General features: G+C 52.8%; 1 protein-coding gene across 1 annotated transcript; it reads right to left on the bottom strand.

Annotated features, from left to right (window-relative positions):
• Positions 1-3,543: 3,543 nt before the first annotated feature.
• LOC102458661 (uncharacterized) lies at positions 3,544-15,962 on the bottom strand. The gene is made up of 10 exons (XM_075912839.1): positions 15,728-15,962; positions 13,750-14,216; positions 12,212-12,307; positions 11,400-11,630; positions 11,090-11,112; positions 10,350-10,465; positions 9,415-9,474; positions 7,270-7,470; positions 6,021-6,134; positions 3,544-5,810 (listed from the first exon to the last, which is right to left on the bottom strand). The coding sequence occupies exons 2-10, from the start codon at positions 14,119-14,121 to the stop codon at positions 4,693-4,695; spliced, it is 2,331 nt and encodes a 776-aa protein (XP_075768954.1). The 5' UTR covers positions 14,122-14,216; positions 15,728-15,962; the 3' UTR covers positions 3,544-4,692.
• Positions 15,963-20,961: the final 4,999 nt, after the last annotated feature.

Raw genomic sequence — 20,961 nt, 5'->3', positions numbered from 1 at the left:
GGCTGTGGAAGGCAGAGACCCGGCACAGCCCCTGCCTTGTCACATGTCACTAGAAACACTCTGCTGTGCTGAGTGTAAGGGGGCTATGCCCAGGCAGGTGCAATCTCTGCACTGTAGGCTCCAGCTGTTCAGTGATGCAGCCTCAGCTCCACCTGGGCTTTAGCTCTTCTGTTTAACACTCTCCCAACTGAGCTATTTTGGCAGCTGAGCCCTCAGCTCTGAGGCTGCCACTTCTCTCTCAGGGCATTTTTCGCAGCAGCAGCAGCGCACAAGAGAGAAGCTGTTGCCAGTGGCCCTTCAAGGAATGATGAATTTTCCTGCCTCCCTCTGCCTGACTCACTACTTTGCCCCATTCCTGCCTCCCTTCCTGGGCTGACCCAGGGGTAAAGGGGCTGTGGCTGCCAATGACAGGGAAGAATCTGGGAGGCAAGATGCTGGCAGCACGAGATTCCAGCTGCCTCTTTGCCCTAGGTCTCCGTGCGCCATGCCGGCCACCAGCCATCTTGCACAAACCTCAAACCAGCAGGACTAGCCAGCCTATATCACAGTGAGTTTCCTGTGGCCCTGTTACAGAAGAGCCATTGGGAGCTGCAGAGATGTCCTTGCTGTTGCCTGAGGTGCCTTTCTGAAAGGGCCACTTGTGAGCTGGGCTCCCATAGGCCAACTAGCTCAGTTGGTTAGCGCATGGTGCTAATAATGCCAAGGTCATGGGTTCAACCCCCATGGTGGCCACAGGGAGGTTTGGATTTGGTGACTTCCCCCTTTTTAGCTGCCTGCTATGGACAGAAATAAGCAAAAGGCTAAGAGCCTTTCAGGAAACTGGCAAGAGAAGGCTCCGCCCTGCACAGACCCAGTGGCTAAAAGGCCCTTGGCCTGGCCTGCTTCCCCCAATAGCAGGGAAAACTCTTCTCCTCCCTCCATTGTCCCCAATGGGGTGACCTGAGGCCAACAATTCCCCACTGGGCAGGGCAGAGCCTCCCTCTTACACAGTCATGGAGCCTTCTCCCCCTGATCCTGCCTCCCCCTTCACTCAGCTCTCACTGCTTGGTGCTGCCAGGGAGGGGCCTCACTGCTAGAGCCGCCTCGGCAGGCTCTGGACTCAGAGACACGTCCCAAAGCAAGATGGATGCTCAGACCGACACTGAGGTTACATCTACACTGCAGGCATTTTGCACAAGAACTGTTTTGCGCAAGAGTTCTTGTGCAAGCAAGAGCACATCCACACCATCATGTGCTTTTGTGCAAGAGCATCCATGGCAGTGTGGATGCTCTCTTGCACAAGAAAGCTCTGATGGCCATTTTAGCCATAGAGGTTTCTTGTGCCAGAAACCCCTGTTGCCCTTCCACACTGCCCTCTTGTGGAAGAGTTCTTGAACAAGAGGGCTTATTCCTTGTGGTGAGAGGAATATCTCTTGAGCAAGAAGCCCTCTGGTCTGCCGCTTTACTGTAAATTTGCTTGCACAAGAACCCGTGTTCAGTGTATACGCTCTGCAAGTTTTTGCGCAAGAACGCTGCAAGAGGCAATGGCATTGATACCTACATTTGCCAGTGCCCCACTCCTCTTTTTTACAGCCTGGGGGCTAAGGGCCTCCAGTGGGCCCTCTGCCTTTCTACTTACTCTTCCTAAAAGCCAGCCCTGCCGGGGCAGAAAGCTGCTAGGATTCAGCCTCCCTTTGCCTGGCGCTGGCAGGAGCAGTGGAGACAGGCCCCAGAGGGGCAGAGTTGCCACATTGGGAAAGTGCCACTAGGCATGTGAGATGCAGTGGATCCCTCCACATGATCTCCAGCCAGCTCCCTTTGGCTGAGGCATTGGCCGCTTTCTTGCTGACCTAATGTGAGTGGTTGGCCACTCACCAAAACACAGGCCTCACTGTGAACATAAGAATGGCCAGACTGGGTCAGACCAAAGGTCCATCCAGCCCAGTGTCCTGTCTGCTGACTGTGGCCAATGCCAGATGCCCCAGTGGGAGGTAACCCTCACATAAGTCCTCCCCTGTCATCAACCTCCAGAGAAACAAAGGCTAGGGACACCATTCCTACCCATCGTGGCTAATAGCCATTGAGGATTCTAACCTCCATGAATCTATCTAGCACTTTTTTGAACCCTATTAAAGTCCTAATCTTCACATCCTCTGGCAAGGAGTTCCACAGGTTGTCTGTGTGCTGAGTGAAGAAAAACTTCCTTTTGTTTGTTTTAAATAAGGATGTTAAATGTTTGTTAATGTCCTAGTTGAGTAGTCAATGGAATTTCCATTGACTACTCAGCAGGCACGTCCACATTTCAAACATTTCACAGCAGGAATGCAGAATTCTGCATGCAGGCCTGGGCCAGCAGGACAATCCATCTGACTCTAGGCTACACGTGGGCATGCCACTTTTGAAATATACAAGAATCCCCTGCTTGTGGGACACTCATTATTTGGAGTGGAGTTAGCTCAAGTGGCAGAGGGCTTGTTTAGCATGCGTGAGGCAGTGGGAGCGGTATCCACTTTCTCCAGTGATGAGGAATCTTTGTTTCCTCTTTCCACAGGCAGAGCCAGCCAGGGGACTAAGAGCCTCCAGTGGCCCCTCCCACTTCCTATTTGCTCTCCCTAAAAGCCAGCCTTGCTGGGGCAGAAAGCTGCTGGGACTCAGCCTCCCTTTGCCCAGCAGTGACAGGAGCGATGGAGACAGGCCCCAGGGGGCAGAGTTGCTCAGATGGGGAAGTGGCAGCAGCTCCCGCCACATGATCCCCAGCCAGCTCCTGGGGGGTAGGGCATTGGCCGCTCTCTTGCTGGCCTAAGACAACATCCCAGGCCTGTTGCCCCCCCCCCCCCCCCACAAAGCTGATTGGCTGGCAGAAAGTGCCACTCAAAGGCACACCTGCAGCACTAGCATAATGGCTCAGATGTAATTATATAAAAACTAGATAAATTCATGGAGGTTAACTGTTTTGACTTGCTTGTGTTACTTTGTCAAACTTCATTTTAAATAAAGTAAAACATTATGTCCAACACAAAAGATTTAAATGTTTTCTTTATTTAAGGCAGGAGTGGAGAATCATTTTTTGGTTGGGGGTAACTGATTCTCAGGGGGAGAGAAAAAAAGCACGGGGCACCACACAAGTGAGAAGGGAGGGGGGGAACCACCCCTCCAAAACTTCCCAACGCTCTCTGATGCAGTCTTAACTAAAGACACCTTACTCTAGTGCCCCAGCCTCATGGGGTAAAAGGAAGGGAAGAGGGAGGGGGGAGTGAGGTTCATGGCTTCCCACAGCCCAGATTCACTATTCTGGGGGGCTGGAGTTAGTGGATTTTATGGACCTCCTCAGGCTCTAAGATGGGACAAAAAAGAGGGATACAGTGTGTGCGCCAGGGCTGACAAGAGGATAGGGATGGGGTGCAGGATCTAGGAGGGAGCTAAAGTACAGAAGCTGGCTGGGAGTGCGGTGTCTAGCCAGGTGGAGGAAACAAGGTGTGGCAGGGACCTTCCTGAGACCCTGACCACTGTTCTGTCCACTATCCCACACTTTGAGGGCTACAGCAGGGCTCTCACCTGCAGAGGTTTTTGTCCCTGGGCCTTCCTGGCCCTTAGCATAAAGGATGTTGTATGGGACTGAAGCCCTGGGCCAGTCACGACTGACCAGAAAGCCTTCTTTTTGCCCCGAATGGTGGAGGGTAAGGGAGCCCTCCAACACCCCTGCTCAACTCCTCACTTCCCCCGTAGCATTTAGCAGAGCTGCTGGTTCCTCCTGCTCCTCCACTCTGTCTTCTTTACACTGGATAGTTTTCCTCCTCTCCATGCTCCTTCTCTCCCTCAGGGAGGGTTCTTAAAGTGGCTCCATGGCAGCCTCAATCAACATCACCTGGCCCTTAATTGATTTGCATCCACCCTCTCTCAGCTGCCCCTAATTAGCCAGGATTGCTGCTGTTCCCTCTGCTAGAGCAGCATTTCTCCCCTACCCCCAAGTCCTTTAACCTGCTCTGTCACAAAGGGCAGTATGTGGCCAGGAAAGATGGGGTGTCAAGAGTAAGCTGGGGGTGCTGGGTGTTGGTGGGGGAGGAAAATGGGGATTGGGATGGGAGGGGCTCTGGGTACGAGGGGGAACAATACCTGCCTTCATGCCCCCTAGCAACAATATCTCGCATCAAGCTGTCCCAGCCACCCTGGAGGAAGGCTTTGCTGCTGTGGCAGCCACAAAGTCCAGCGCCAGCCCCGGAGGCCAGAGGCTTTACTGCTGCAGCCATGTAGCTTGTGACCAGAGGTGCCACTGCCACAGCTATGCAGCCCAGAAACTACCCCAAAGGCACCCCTGCCATGGCCACATGGCCCCAGAAGCACAAGATTCTATGGCTGTGGCCATGAGCCAGCCTTTGAGGCCAGAAGTACAGCGACAGCGGTATGTCGGCCTCTGGGGCTGGCCCCACATTGTGTGGTGGAGTCTAAGCCCCAGGGCTGCCTCCTTTCCAGTGCCTGAACAGCAGGAAAGAGCACGGCTGAGCTCCTTCCTTTACAGCACATGCCCGTTAGGGGGAGGGCCTAGCACTGCCTCATGGGCAGGATCAAAGCACTAGGTGGGCCTAATTCTGCTTGCTGAGAAGTTTTCCCTAACTGTGGTATTGGGTTTCTCCCCCTGTGGCTTCTTCTATGTCTAAAAAGCTGTGGTCTCCAACTGAAACTTTTCCCACAGTCAGAACAGCTGAAGGGTTTCTCCTATGGATAAGAAGCGAGCATCGATTGAAGCTTTTCCCAGTGAGAGTAGGTAAAGGATTTCTCCCCTTTATGGCTTCTCGAATGTCTATTAAGGTGCGATCTGTAACTGAAGCTTTTCCCACAGTCAGAGCAGATAAAGGGTTTTTCCCCTGTGTGGGTTCTCTTATGGGTAAGAAGATTTGATCTCCGACTGAAGCTTTTCCCACAGTCAGAGCAGATAAAGGGTTTATCCCCTTTGTGACTTCTCCTATGGGTAAGAAGATTTGATCTCCGACTGAAGCTTTTCCCACAGTCAGAGCAGACAAAGGGTTTCTCCCCTGTGTGGCTTCTAAAATGTCTATTAAGGTGTGAGCTGCAACTGAAGCTTTTCCCACAGTCAGAGCAGATAAAGGGTTTCTCACCTGTGTGGGTTCTCCTATGGATAAGAAGAAGTGAGCTCTGAGTGAAGCTTTTCCCACAATAAGAGCAGCTAAAGGGTTTCTCTCCTGTGTGAGTTCTCTTATGGATAACAAGGTGTGACCTCCGATTGAAGCATTTCCCACAACCAGAGCAGCTGAAAGGTTTCTCTCCAGTGTGGACTCGCCTATGGATAAGAAGAAGTGAGCTCTGACTGAAGCATATCCCACAGTCAGAGCAGCTGAAAGGTTTCTCTCCTGTGTGGATTTTCTTATGTCTGACAAGATTTGAATGCCGACTGAAGCATTTCCCACAGTCAGAGCAGCTGAAGAGTTTCTCCCCTGTGTGGGCTCTTTCATGTGTAATAAGAGTTGCAGTGTCACTGCTAGCGCAGGGTGACTGTTGATGGGGGATTTTCTGTTGAACAGTTTTTGTGTTTGTTTTTAAACCTCTGCTTCTGTGACTGGATTTACCCTGCCCCTCTCCTGGATGGTTTCCCTGCAACCTGTGTGGGCTGCACTGACTCTTACAGGTCTCTCCTTGCTCAAGACTCTGAGAATCATGCCCTTGAGCTCTACCCAATAACATCCCACAAGCAGCCATTCGCTCAAGTCCTTCCTGCTGAAGATTCTTCTCCTGGTTCTCACTCAGCATCCCATCACCTGCTGGGACAGAGAGAATCCAGACAGGAGTCATTCCCTGTGCTGAGCTGAAAGGAAACTCTAAAACAAATAGAAAAGGGGGAACATGTCCAAAGAACGGTTGGAAAGATTGAATAACCATGAGCTGAGTTCACCCTTCTTCCCCATAACTCTTTCCTCCACCCAGCACCCTCAGACTGAAGTTTCAAGATAGAACTGATGAAAATGCACACGTGATACCTGCTAGGAGGATACAGAAATTAGTTTGAGTCAGTTTAGCTGATTGTTCACCTGCACGGGTGTCACAGCTGATGTCCCCTTCCTCACTGCCCTGGAGAGCTGGGATCCGCAGCTCTTCCCTTCGGTCCACCCAGAAGATCACATGAGTTGTGAAGACTGGAAATCCTGCTCAGTGTGCAATTAAACAAGAGTTGATCTTGTTCATTAAGTTCTGTGCCATTACTGATTCCAGAGCCATGATCGCAGTCATCCACCCTGAGAGGATCCTTCCCCGCCTTTCAGGGACTGGGGTCTAGCTGGTACAAGATCCCAGGACACACTCACCTGCAGGAAATGTGCATACCCCTGCCTTGGGAATTGCCCAGCTGATATCCCAGGTGAGATGAACACTCAGTTGCACACTCTAGGGTACAATGACCTCAGGGCCTGTCCTGCCCGCAGATGAGCAGTCCGCGATTATGCAGACGAACCGTAGGATATTTAAAACCATGCTTCATTTCCAATTTCATATGTCTACATTTGCATTTCTCCCTCGAAAGACATACCCAAGAGCTCTAGGGAGGGCTGGCAGGTCTGACACTGAGGCCCCCACTCAGGGCTCAGACTGCAGCTGCCACATGGCGGATCACGACGGCTTGGAGAGGAAGGATCCAGCAGAGCTCTAACTCTCCAAGAGCTCTGTCCACAAAGCTCCTGGCTGGGGGGCTTTGCTCACCCTGCTTTTTGGCTCAGATGCTCTACTTGGGCCAGAAGGAGGCAGAGGAAGTGATGTGAGCAGCAAAATGAACCCTTGGCTGGTTGCTTCAAGGCCTGCCTATGGCTCCATACTTCTGATCCCAACTGCCTGTGTCTGGGGGAGCCCTGCCAGCTGCCCACAACAGCTTCAGCTTCCAAGGCCAACCAGGGCATTCCAAGCCTTCCTTCCAGGGACCCAGCACAATAGCACAAGGAGACCCTGCAGGCCCTAACAACAGCTGTACCCAGCCCCACAACTCTGATACCTGCCATTCCTGCCTGGGCCCTTCCACTGACACCTCCGGCCAAGGCATTACATACGCAAGATGATGGGGAAGCACATTGCGACCTTCGCTGTGGGAAGAGCAGCACCACTTATGTCCTTGATCTTGCTTCCCCTGGGACAGGGCACGGAGGTGACAGTCTCTCACACAGGAGCCAGGACCAATGGGGCAGATACTTCCGACATTAGTGGTGGGGGCAATGAGGGACCCTGAACCAAACCCAACCCAGCTGCTCCAGAGCCCACCCAGCTTCTCATACCCGAGGGGACAGGAATCCTTACCCAGCCAGCTCACAGCCTCATAATTCTCCTGCATCACATCCTTGTAGAGGGTTCTCTGGCCTGGGTCCAGCAGAGCCCATTCCTCCTCAGTGAAATAAACAGCCACCTCCTCGAAGCTCACCGGCTCTGCCACAGCCATTTTCTCTTCCTGGCTCTGTAAGCCAGGGACTAAGCTAGAGACAGACATGGGTGTTCTGCAGCCTGGCAGGGGGAGAAGAGCAATTGGAGAAATTTCAGAAGGGGCTTTATTTGATTTTACAGACCCATTTTGCCCAGCCTCTGTCCCTGGTGACAGACATACTAGACTCTGCCATTGTGGGCAAAAGTTTGAGTCTATATATTCCATAAACACCACACACCAGTTAGATCCCTAATCCATATTCTTTTCTCTCTGTACCTAGCTTGAGTTACAACAGTACTACACATGCAACATTCACATTCAACCATACGATAAGCCAAACATTCACCTGCCTGAATATGGAGACAGGTTACATTTAGGCAGCTGTATTTAAAAACCTTAGTTTTCATTCATTGAGTTGAAACACAGACTATGGCTCTCTCATATGACAGATTTTATAAATCTTTTCCACAACAGAGAGTAAGCACCTGAATACAAGTATTCAGGTGCTTACTAAACATATGTACTGAGTGCTTGCAGGATGATATCTTAAAATACATGGATTCATGGGATAAGAAGATATCCTTAGTCATGCAGTCTGACCTCCTCTGTGGCACAAGCCATTACACTTAGTCCAGTTACGCAGGCACAAAGCTCTGTTTCCCTACAGTGTGTTTTCTAGAAAATTGCCCAGTGTTGATTTGAAGACATCAAAAGATGGAGAATCCACTAGTTCTTCACTCATTGGTTTCAGCAGCTAATCCTCTTCCCTATCAAACATTTGTGCCTCCTTTCTAGTCTGAAATTGTCTGGCTTCAGCTTTCAGATATTGGTTCTCCTGAGACATAACCATTAGACCAAGGGTGAGCACTACATTTTGATGTGTGGCGGACAGAGTGCTTCCCCCCCTAAAATTTTGGAAAGCGCCTGGAGTTGTACTCTTCCATGTCATTAACTAGAGGAAATGCAGATTCTGGGATGGAGATTGGGAGCAGAAGGGAGTCTGGGGTAAGGGACTGTGATGTAGGAGGGAGAGAGGGGTCTGGGAGGGAGTTTGGGTGAAGGAAGCAGGTATGACCTGGATTAGCCAACTACTCATTAGATATTTAAAGTAACTTTAAATTAAAGTAGTAACTTAGTGAACTAATAAGGGGCTATGAGTGTCTGACCACTGAAAATTCTTGTATATATAGATGTAGTAGGACAGAGAGTTTGAATATGGGGAGAGGGGGGCAGAGATTAGGAGGGGAAGGGAGAGATTGGGGTGCCAGAGGTAAGCTCTGGCCAGGAGACTTACCTGAGTGACTCCTGACGAGCAGCCAAGCACCTCTCTCGGGCAGATAAGGGAGCCTGCCTATCCCTCACACAGGCTGCAGGGCCATGTGTGTGTGAGAATAATTAAGAGCTGGAGGGGGCACAGTGCTTCCTTTCTGGCCAGAAGTCAGGCAATAAGATTGTCCTGGGGGTGAAAGCAGCACCTGACGCCACCCTCCCCCCCCCTCTGGGCTTTCTGAGCAGCTTGCTCTTGGGACATGTAAAGGATTGAACCAGCCCACGGCTCCCCCAGCGTCCGTGAGCCAGATCCGATGGCTTGGCGGGTTTAATTAGGCCCATGGGCTGTATTTTGCCCAGGCCTGCACAACACCCCCTGGGGATCAGCAGTTTCTCACCATGGATAGACTGATACAATGGAAGTCAGTCAGCTCTCAGCCTTTCAGCCTATTTACTGTTTGAAATAAACCCTGTATGGAAACTGACTGAGCAGTGAAATCTGAGCCTGAAGGTGCCATTCCTTGCGCGCTTTAAATTCACCCCTTTAGCATCACACCCCACAGACCAGCATTTCTCAAAGTGTCCATAGGTCCCCATGTAATGCCCCTGGGGTTCCTCACTGATCACTGGGTGAGATTTAGGGCTGTGCGTACCATGGCTGCTGGGTTTGGTTGGTAACTTTAATGACAAGCCCATGAAGATGTTTTCACAAGGAATTTTCTCATTATGTAAAGAATCCCCACCTGCAAACTCACCCTGTCTGAAAGCTCCCAGGAATTTTCCTCTTGCTCGCTCCAGTGTAGAGGGCAGAGTGTCTAGTGGGGGAAGGGATAAGAGAAGTGAGATTCCAGGCTCTCCTATTTATAATAGCCCCACATTGAACTCTGCATTTAAATTGTATCAGAGTCCAGACAGAGACACACTCAGGTGTCTAATATGAAAAGGTCTGAAACCTTCTGTCTCCTTTCTCATCCAGGAACCTCTCAGCAATGGAGCCAACATCCCTGCAGCCTCACCCCCATTCCAGGAGAAACAAGCTGTAAGTGAGATTTACTTTTTCCCTCCTTGTCCCTTCCCACTTGGTGTCTCAGTCACTTACGGCCTCTTGTTATAACCTAGAGCTGTGGTGGCGGAAGGTGTTGCCACCACAGGAACTTTACCCATTTTGATCCCTTTCTGAACACTCCCATTAGTGTCAGTTTACAAACCCCTGGCTCAATTTGCAAGGAGGTGGGTCTGTTCACTCAGGGTATGTCTAGATTGCATCCCTCTGTCGGCAGAGGAATGCAGATTAGGCAGGTTGACATTGCAAATGAAGCAGGGATTTAAATATCCCGTGCTTAATTTGCATAAAAATTGCCACCGTTTTTGCCGACTCAGCACTTGGTCAGCAAAAAGAGGCAGTGCAGAGGGGGATCTGTTGAGGAAAAAAGCCTTTTTCAACAGATCCCTTATGCACAGGATATTGAAATCCCCGCTTCATTTGCCATGTCAGCCTGCCTAATCTGCATCCCTCTGCTGACAGAGGGATGCACTCTAGACATACCCTCAGTGTCTTTAGGGAGAGCAGCATGATGGGGCTGTCGTTCTCCATGTGGGAATTGTGGCAGGGGAAGATTGGTTGTACAGCCCAGATTCAAGTGTCTCAGATACATAAACCACTTTCCCCATATCCATCCCTTCTAGATACCTTTGAACTCCCTCAGAGTCTCCAACAGTGCAATCATTTTCTGGGAGAAACCCCTGACTTGTTCTTCCAGTTCAAGAGAAATCTCCTCTGGTGGCTGGAATTGCCCCATCTCACACCTGGACAGAAACAATTCCATGTGATTGTATTTCATTTACTGATAAGTTCTGGTGAGTGAGTCTCAGCTCTAACAGGCCTGGAGTTAGAATTCCTCGAATTCCCCCAGCCTGAGAGCAGGGGCAAAAGTCCATGGCTATGCAACCTTCCCCTCAAAGGACCCATTACTGTTCTTCACCTCTGGCCCACAGAGACCAGCTGGGGGACAAAATTGAGTCTCCATGCCCATCTCACTCCTTGGCCTCCACCTGGCCCTCAGCACCTTAAGGGCTGTAGAAATTTGCCCACTGGGAACTAGACTGAGACACCAGCTCCCCCCTCCCCAGCTTCTTCCACACAGGTATCCAAACAACCCTCGGGTGGGACAGACTCTTGATCCCTGCTGCCCTGGGGCTAAACGTGCCCAGCAGTGACAGGCCCATGTTCCAGCCCCAGAGTCCTGAGGCAGCCAGTCCCCAGGGAGCTGACAGCTCTAGGAAACACTTGACATCAGACTGTGCCCTGAATGGGGAATTCCAGAGTCTACTGTGCGAGGGTGAGACATCTGTATTCAACATCTGGTGCTAACATTAACTCCAAGCTCTTTCTCTGTGTGGTGCAGCATGAGAGGAGCGAGAGCAATATACCTGCTCAAAGTGCTTCTGACATCCTAGAGAAAAGAGACAGAAAAAAATCTCAGTCCCATTGGACACACACAGGGGACCTCAGGGAAGGGATTTTGCAAATATGGGGAGGAGAGGCCCTGGCCTGGCCCCAGTGCCATCGATTCCCTTAGCAAATCGAGCTTTGCCATCTCTAATGTCTCTGTGCCTGTAACTCGGCAAAGCACAACAGTCACTCACATGTCAGCAATGCACGTGTTACACTGAGATCTGACAGCTGGACCCCAGCGCTTGTGATACAGGAGAAGCTAGGATGTTTCTCCCTCAGTCTCACCTGCAGGAATTCACTCGCTGGCTTCTGACACTTCCCCTCCAGCTCCTCTATAAGCTCACTAAGATGGGAAATCTGTGCAGAGAGTTTCCTGAGTGCTCCAGTCTGGAGCCTCCCAATCTCCTCATCCAACTTCTCCAACTGGGCTAGCAGGAGTCGCTCTTGATCCGCCAGGAACTGCTGCAGCTGCTGAAATTCAGCCACAATCTTCTGCCTCTCAGCTTGTGTTTGTTTCTGTATGAAAACAGGGAGAGGGCTGTTTGGGGCATGGATGGAACCCGGGTCCCTTTCATTGGGAGGTGAATACGCAGCAGAAGAACTTCTTGGAAAAACTTAAAAGTTGTGATATTTGACTCTACTCTGTGGGCACGAGGCAGAGCATCTCTCCCAGGATCTCCTTTGGCCCTTGCGTCCCTCTGAAAGGGATGTTCCCATGTCTGTAATAAGCAGCATTTTCTGTTTTTTATGGGCACTGGGAATTCAGATCCAGAGCAGCAGGAGGCAGGACTCAGCACCAGCCTGACAGAAATACTCAGGGAGGAAAAAGAAGCAAACATTGCAATGCACCAAGTGAGCAGACCCAGCAGACAGCCCTTCAGGGGGACATTCAGCTCCCTCAGGGATGATTTCTGGGAGTCACAGGTGTAGACATTAACTCATCCACTGACAAGGAAGCTGACAGAGCTAACTCAGCAATCCATGATCCAGGAGAGAGAGAAATTAGCCCAACCTCACCAAGGCCACACAGGAGTCTGCCTCTTAACACAGCCCCTCCCACTGCCAGTCCCTGATGGTCCATAACCACAGGCACCTACCAGACATTCCTGGCTTTTCCCTTCTGCTGTCTCTTTCCATCTCAGCAGCTTTTCTCTCTCTTCCCTCAGAGTCTTCAAATGCACCTCCAATTTTTCCTGAAGAAACAGAAATAAGCACCAGGGCAAACCCCATGAGATGTTGGGAACCCGTTTGTCTGCCTTTAAGTTGCACTGTCCAGTTTTGTGGAGCTCTGTCTCGGTCTAGCAGGGACTTAGCCCTGCATGTGGCATTATGCATAGAAAAAGAGACAGGAGGAGACTGTGGATGTAGCAGATACCTTTCACGGTGGGGAACGGATTGGTGGAGGCACCTTCGTAAAGAATGATGCAGGTGGGGATGTGGGAGATAAAACGAGTAAAAAATATTAATCACGTAACCGGTTACAATTTTATCAGGGACAGTATTTTTAACCTCCTGACAGGCAAGGCTGGTAGCAGACCTGGTCTCTCCTGGAGGCAGAGCTCTCTCGTGGGATCTGCCAGGGGTGGCCACAAGGTCTGCCGGCAGATGGGGACTCCCAGCAGCTGCAGACTGACGTTAGATGCCAGGGGAAGCGGGCACTGCCGGGAACAGGGGGGAATTGAACTGGTAACTGGCACCGATAAGCATTAGCGCATCAGTTAACCAGTTTGAACTCTGGCTACAACCCAGTCAAATCCCAGTAGTGCCTGGCATGGACCTGAGCTGCCTGGAGTGGTGCTGTGAGTGGACTCAAAGCGATTGGGGCCCCACCCAGTGTCCAGGCCAGCGACCTCCTCTAGTGCCGGCTGCAGCATCTGAGTTTAACCCCTCATGGAGCAGCCCAGGAGTTCAGCATGCCAGTGGGAAACCTCCTCTTCCTGCTTGGCCTGGGGCCTGTAACAAAGCATCTTTCCCTCCAAGAGCCACACTTCATTACTCTTCAGTGATGCTGAGGGGCAGTGGGAATGCAGCCTAGTCATTAGTATAGCCTTGGAATGAGCCTGGAGACAGCAAGGCTCGGAGCTAAACTCTGTCACTGCTTTGCTTGGTGACCATGAGGGAACTTGTTACCCTACTTTCCCTTCTCACCATTTGTCTAACTATACTGTGACCTGTTCAGAGCAGGGACTGTCCCTTGCTGGGTGTTGTGTAGCGCCCTGGTTCCATTGTAGGTTTATAAGGCAAATGACAGATTACTTCTGCTTCTCAGCCAGTAACAGCTTGTAACCTCCTCTTCTCCAGTCCTAAGGCAGCTCACTTCCATAGACTGGCCTGTAGCTCCTGTGAGCTAAACCTCTCTGATTGTTAACACCTTCCCTTGTGCAAAATCCCCTCTTGTCACCAGTGAGGGCTGGGTTTCAGGATTCAGAGCCTCAGAGACATTTCTCACATCGGGTAACTGAAAAGATTTGCTGTAAGTTGCTACAAAGCCAGAGCATTTACTTTTTACAGAATTTCTTGTACCATGAAGGCTTTAAAGTGCCATGTCACACCTCTGCCAGGTAACAGTCGATGAAATTAGCCTCTAATTAAAACCCAACCTTATTTCCCATTACACTGGACAGCAACTCTGTACCTTGTACTCCTGGGCATCTTCCTGGATAGGCGCTACTGTTTGATCCTGGGATCTGTCACACCCCACACAGATGGGAGTTTGATCCTCTTCAGAGAACAGCTTCAGAGCCTCCTGGTGCTCTCCACATAGCCTGTCCCATCTTGCTCTCTTTGCTGCCTGGAAACTCAGCGGCTTGGCTAATTCTACCATGGTTGTTAGCTGCCGGTTGGGCCGGAGGCGTCTCTGTTGCTCAGTATCTCTGCACCAACAGCTGAGGGGGGCCTGGCAGAAATTGTACCCACACTCTAGAGTGACAGGGACTGTGAAATCCTCCAGACAGATGGGATGTGGCGCTTCCTCCCAGAGACTTTCCACCGGACTCTCTGCAGCCATGGCTGCTTCTGGGCTGGGGAACAGGGGTAGTTTCAATATCCTGAGCTCAGCAATGTGGGGAAAGGTCTGGAGGGTGTGTGCGTGATGCACCAACACTGATGACAAAAAACAAAACAAAATTAAAAACAAAACAAAAAAAATCCCTGGGGGCATAATCTGTGGTCATGCAGGGACAACCAGGCCAGGCAAGATTCATCGATATATATATAAGTATGGGTATCAACACTGATAGATTGAAACATTTTTTTCAGTAACCCTTGAGTTAACTTTTCACAATGGCACGAAAATGAGCATTTCTGTGCCCTTGCTACCAATCTGAGTTTTCACAGGTGCAGGGAATGAAGGGGGAATAGGTCACTAGCAAGTCAGACCACAATGCATGTCAGCAGGCACTGGGATTCCAAATGTTAACACTTTATCGACAGAATGGCAGCATCACCTCTCAAAAGATGCAAACAAATAAGCTCTCAGGCAGCATTATTCTTACCTGGCATCTGGGTCTCTCTCATTATGAGCTGAAGAATTTTCCATTGGTTTGTGTGTCAAGTAGGGGAGAGATGTTACATTTAGATTCATTGGCTGTTATTACTTTTCAAAGGTAAAGGTGCTGCAGGGAGCATGGGGCCTCCCAGGAGGACTCCCCAACAGGCCCTGGGGCTGCACATGGGCTATGTCTAGACTGGCATGATTTTCCAGAAATGCTTTTAACGGAAAAGTTTTCCATTAAAAGCATTTTTGGAAAAGCGCGTCTAGATTGGCAGGACGCTTTTCCGCAAAGTCACTTTTTGCAGAAAAGCATCCGTAGCCAATCTAGATGCGCTTTTCCGCAAAAAAGCCCCGACCGCTATTTTTGCGATCGGGGCTTTTTTGTGGAAAACAAATCTCTGCTGTCTACACTGGCCCTTTAGTGCAAAAGTTTTCCAGAAAAAGACTTTTGCCCGAACAGGAGCAGCATAGTATTTCCGCAAAAGCACTGACAATCTTACATGAGATCGTCAGTGCTTTTGCGGAAATTCAAGCGGCCAGTGTAGACAGCTAGCAAGTTTTTCCGCAAAAGCAGATGACTTTGCAGAAAAACTTGCCAGTCTAGACACAGCCATGGTGTTTCAAAGAGGCAGCCCAGGGCATGGCCCCTTTAAAGCTCCCCTCCCTCTTCCCCTGCAAGAGCCACGTGAGCAGTGCAAGGGCAGGTACAGGGATGCTGCAGTTATTGCCCCGCCCCTCCGGACCCCTCACCCCCACCAAACCACCCCCTTACTGTGAGCCAGACTCAGCGTCTCCTGACAGAAAGGGGGGGGGGGAGGGGAGGAGAAGGCTATTGACAGACCATCAGCATTTGCTCCTCATACAGGCCACCAACCGTTCACATCGCTACACAGGGCCAGGAGGTGAGCAATTGGGCCCCCCCCCCCCGTAGCAGAGCCAGCCCTAGGCTGCGGGAGGGGGTGCCAGTGCTAACCCGCAGTGCGGGGGAGGGGGCTGCAACATGGGGAGAGCGAACCCGGCTGCCGGGCAGCACGAGCCCAACGCAGCCGCAGCGGGACGGTGGGATTCCATCGGCCCGTCAGTCACGTGCCCCCCCCGCGGCAGCTGGAGCCCAACGCACCAACACGGGCCGGGACCCCCCGAGATTTGGGTCCAAAAGGGATCCCCCGCTGTCCCTGCAGCGATTGAACCGCCTCACCCCGCTCGGCGCCTCCGCTCTCGTCCCGGCACCGCCCGAAAGAGCACGGCGAGTAACAGCCCCAACCGCTCCCCTAGAAGTCCTCCAGGAGAGTGCGCGGCGCATGCGCGGTGGCGGCCGCCTCTCTACCCGCGCGCGCAGTCAAACGCTGCTGCGGGCTCCGCCCAGGGGCCAATCGCAGCGGGGCCTGGTTAGGGGCCGGGGAAGACGCATTGAAAACCTGTCCGGTGCGCTCAGACCGCGCGTGCGCAGTGCGTCAGTGACTCCGCTCCCGGATCAGCGCCCGGGCTTAGCTCAGACCGGGAGCTGCCTGGCCACGCCCCCGCCTGCTCCAGCCCCTGGCGTTCCCCTCCCCTCAGGCCGTAGAAGCTCAGGCCCAGTGGCCCCAGAGGGGTAGCTGTCCACATTGCCCAGACCTAGGGCCTGGGCAGGCACGTGGCTGTTCTGTGCCAGTGACAGCACAACTGGGTCACTGGGGTTGAGGGCAGAGCCACATCCCCCACTGAGACTCAGCCCCACTTTGCGGGTCCCAGCTGCTGCCCCTCCCCTGCCCAGGGAAACGGGGCAACAAAGCAGAGAGCAGCCCCCTGGGGAGGGGGTGTGGCAGTCCTTGTCACCCCCATTCTCCACCCCACCTGGGGCAGTAAAACAGCCTGTTGGGGGTGGTCTGCCCTACCTTAGCAGCTGGGAGACATTGGTCCCCAAATGGGTCCTGGCTCTGATGATCATTATGACGGGGTGAGTCATGTGCCTCAGCAGCACCCTGCTTTTATTGGGTGCAAAGGGGAACAGAATTTGATTGTGAAACATGAGAGGTAAATAGGGGGGTTAATCCCTTTGCCCCTTCAGCCCCCCAATAAGGAAAATGACTCAGGGCAGAAGCTTCCCTCCAGAAAGGGGACGATGCTACAATCAAAAGCTGTGAGGAAAAGCCCCAGAGCTGAGAGGATTTTTGCTCAGTAACTGGCAATGGCCGTGGGACCAGCCCATTGATGACACTGGGGAAAACCCCAGTGCATCTGTGGGACAGTGAACACACCTAAGAAAGCAGGAGCAAACGATTTGCATAGCTGCCCCAGGGTCCCTCCCCAGTCCCAGCTCACTGTAAGGGACACAGTCCTTCAGCTCCTGCCTATGCTTATAAACGGGAGCAGCGCTGGCTTCTGGGTGCCTTAAGAAACCCTTGGCCCTGTAGCATCTGAGAGACTAGCAAAAAATCTGGAGAGTGTCATGAACTTTTGTGGCACAACCCACTGCCTCAGATTCTGTGTCTGTACCTGCTTGGGAGTTTTCTTAGGTGCTTGTTTGGGAGCATTTCTGGAGCACTGACTTCTGTGGGGCTTTTTTACTTTCTTCATTTCTGTCCTGCGAGTGTGATTGACTCCCAGTTGTGCAACCTACTTAGAAAAAAAAAAGCAGGCTATGCTGCTTCCTCACTCTCAGAAATGAAACCAACCTGCAGGGCTGGGTTGCAGAGGGGCCATGGCTGCCGGGGACCTGGCCGGGAGCTTCCAAGATGAGGTTTACGTGTCCCATCTGCCTGGAGTATTTCATAGGACTATTGAGTGTGGGCACAACTTCTGCCAGGCCTGCCTCAGCTAGTGCTGGGGTGAGTCGGAGCCCAACTTTTCCTGTCCCCAGTGCAGAGAGACCACCCCGCAGAGACACCTGAGGCCCAACTACCAGCTGAGCAACCTGGTGGAGCTAGTGAAATGCCTGCGGCTCCGAGTGGGGCCAGCCAGTGCTCGAGGGGCAACAAGGGTGCAAGAAGCACCAGGAGGACCTGAAGCTCTTCTGCCAGGAGGATAAAGCCCCCATCTGTGTGATCTGCAGAGAGTCCTGGGAGCACAGCACGCACACAACGGTGCCCATCGAGGAGGCAGACCTGGAGTATAAGGTAGTGACCAGGCTGTGCAGGGCGGAGAGTTAGAGGGGTAGCAACAGAGCCCCCTGCATGTGTCTGACCTGCCCTGGGTAGAGCCAGGGGCTTGCCTGGGAACACGACCCAGCCACATGGGGCTAGGCCAAGCCCAGCAGCGCTGCTGGGGAGTTACTGGGGGCTGGAGAGGGGGGACCTGCTCCCCCAGCCTGACTGCTCCATGGCACTGTTCTCGCTGGGCACAAGCCAATGGCCCCAAGCAGCCCCAGAGCCTCTGTGTTTGCAGGAGCAAATCCTGAGCTGCCTGCAGCATTTGCAGGAGGAGAGAGACACGCTCCGGGGCCTGGAATCTGACTGAGCCAAGGAGAGTGAAGGGCTCCTGGTAGGTGCCCAGCCCTGCCCAGCTGCTTTGCACAGGGTGAGCAGCGACAGCAGCCAGGGGTCTCTGTGCTGGCTGGTATCTGGGTTGATCAGAAGGTTAAAGGGTTTCAGAGTCGATGCAGGGACACATCTCAGGGTCTCTTCAACCAGTGGGGGGGCAGCCTTTGCTCAGAGCTACCTGGTGTAAATCAGGACAGTGACCCCACTGGGGTTTGAGTCAGTGTGACACACCGGGCCGTGTCTGGGCACAGCTGAGGGCGTCCGCTCAGGGTGAATTGCTCGAATCCGGGGCTCCTTACAGCCCCCAGACTGGTGACCTCTCCACACAGGCCACAAACCAGTCCCACAGAGCGCTTCAGCAGCCTGCCTGAAGCCTCACGAGCAAAACCCCTCCGACACCCCAGCAATATCCGTGCCCCAGATGGCCCCGGGCCTATACACAGGTGGGGGGGGGGGGTCCTAGCACCCAATCCCACCTACCCCGAACAAGTTCTGTCCGGTTCCAAGAAACCAGCCACAGATCCCTGGTCAATTTACCCTCTGGATCTTACCCACAAATCACGCTGGGCCAATCCTTTAGAATCTATATCTAAAGGTTTATTATTACAAGAAAGAAAAGCCTGAGAGTAAGGTTATTAAAGTACAGTACGTTACATGCACCGAATCTCCCAGTCCTCGATGCAGGCTCTAGCAGAGATGTTACAGCTGCTGGTTTAAAAGTTCTTGTTGCACATCCTAGGGTCAGGATGGGTTCACAGGTCTTCCAGGCTCTTCGATCCCTGCAGTGCTGCCTCTGGGATGAAGTGCTGAGCTGAGAACAAAATGGCATCGACCTCATGGCCTCTTTATACCTCCTTCCTGGCCTCTTCTGGTATGCAGCAGGTCACCTGGTCCTCAGCCTCTCTATGTTCCCTGCTGGCTGCTCTCAGGTGACAGCCCCCATTCTTTGGGTGTGTCCTTGGCCCATTGAGAGCCATTGTTCACAGGGCCTCGGTAATTAGCATATCCACAGCCTCGGCCCTGCCCAATGCTTAACCACATGCAGGGAAATCTTCAGTGTCCATACAAGTACATGCTAATAATTGCACACACAGACATTATACAAACACATGAACAGCGTACATAGGATTATCAGATAATAAGCAATACCTCACATGGCCCCCTTCTATACCATTTTTGGGGCCAACACCCCCACCTATGGGTGCATCAGTGATCTGGCTGCTCCCCTCAAGATCCAGCAATGTGACAGTCAGGCTCCTCTGTTACTCTGGCGTTAGTTCCCACTGGGGTCAGTGGGGTTCAGGTCAGGCTCCTGGAGGACCCTGGTCCATCTGCCTCTGGGGACAATGGGTTCAGCCCAGGCTGACTGGGAGTAGCCTCTGGTTCTGCCTCTCTCCTGCAGGAGACAGGGGTGAGGCTGGTAAAACTGCTGCAGAGAGGTGGCAACGTCAGGCTGAGGGGAGATTTGTGCTGAGCCCAGAGGTGTGAGTGTCAGATACACCAGAGATGCCAGCGGCTGGTTTGGGCACCATTTGCCAAGGCCTGGGCTGCACCTCAGTCCATGGGCAGTGCCCATGCTCCAGCAATATTTAGAGCTGGGTCTCTCCCCCGGCCCTGCCTGGAGCGGGCCCCAGCCTCCCTGCGCATCTTCCCACCCCAGCCCCAGAACGTGTCCCCCCGGTCCCGGACCGTCCCTGCCATGTGCAGCTTTCAGTCCGGCTCCCCCTTGCCGGCTGCTGCCATGCACGGCGTTTTCAGGTGAGCGGGGAGACACCCGGGTGTGATGTCACATCATGGCCCAAGACTTTAAAACTGCCACGTGACATCATAGCCCGGGACTTTAAAACTGCTCGGCGTGGCATTGCGCCACGCGGCCTAGCTCTGGGTTCAAAGTCCGGGAACTTCTGGGGCCCGAGCGCAGACTCCGGCCCCGCAAGGTGGAAGGTAGAAGGTAGGGGAGAGGAAGGGGGAAAACTAGGGGGAAGGCGTGGGAGAGGAAGAGGCTTGTGCGAAGAGGAAGGGGTGGGAGAGGAAGTGGCTTGTGTGGAGGGGGAGGAGGAAGAAAGGTGAAGGAACCAAGGGGCAGGGTGGAGGAGAGACAAATGCCAGGTGTCCAAGTGCAGACAATGAGGAAAAGGGCAGGAGGGGAGGTGTCAGTGAGAGGGGGGACAGAGTGATGCTGGGAGAGGAGAGTGTAAGGGCATTGCGGGCTACAGGGGGGAGGGGGAGGTTCTGGGAGAAGGCTTGAAAGAAGGTGTGGGCATGAGAAAGGTGGGGATGGAGCAAGTTGTGTGAAGGCACAGAGGGGCATGAGGGGAATGGGGGCAGAGAGTGGTGAGGGGGTGGGCATCAGGGAAAAAGAGGGCAAAGGGGCAGGGACAGTAAGGGAAGGGGGGGCACCAGGAGGGTGCAGGGCTAAGGGAAGGTGCAGATGCCAGGGGATTCTGGAGATGAAGCAGACGGGCAGACACCTGCAGGGGAGGGACCAGCACCAGAGGAGAGAGGTGAGGGAGGTGTTAGAAGAGGGGATAAGGAGGGGTAGCTCATATGATCAGAGTGGGGCTACTGGAGGAGTGCGCACAGAGGGGAGAGAAGGGCTGGTGGAGGGGGACAGGTTGCAGGAGGGCAGGTTGCAGGAGGGCTGAGGGCAGTGAGAAGGGCAGGAGTCAGGACAGCAGAGGAGGGTGAGGAGTTGGGGGGGCAGCAGGCACTGGGAGAGCTGATGGACCAAGGGGAGGAGACATGGCAGCAGAGAGAAACGGTAGAGGTTTATAAAGTATTTATTAATAACTTGGGTGCCACAGTGGCACATCCAAACAAGCCACATGAACTCAGTACTGGTGCACAACACAATTCATTCTGTTCATGGGAGGAAACTCTTGTGCAAGAAGCCGCC

This window comes from Pelodiscus sinensis, chromosome 31 (genome assembly GCF_049634645.1).
Source record: "Pelodiscus sinensis isolate JC-2024 chromosome 31, ASM4963464v1, whole genome shotgun sequence".
Taxonomy (NCBI): Eukaryota; Metazoa; Chordata; order Testudines; family Trionychidae; genus Pelodiscus; species Pelodiscus sinensis.
The sequence above is the reverse complement of the archived record's forward strand: the minus strand, read 5'-3'. Positions and strand labels throughout refer to the sequence as shown.

Bases quoted from the DNA above. Each gene is read 5' to 3' on its own strand.
- LOC102458661 (XM_075912839.1), bottom strand. From the start codon at position 14,121: ATGGCTGCAGAGAGTCCGGTGGAAAGTCTCTGGGAGGAAGCGCCACAT. The intron at 12,308-13,749 runs GTACAGAGTTGC...CTGTTTCTTCAG, and splicing joins AAGATGCCCAGGAGTACAAG to GAAAAATTGGAGGTGCATTT. The intron at 11,631-12,211 runs GTAGGTGCCTGT...GTTTTCATACAG, and splicing joins GGAAAAGCCAGGAATGTCTG to AAACAAACACAAGCTGAGAG.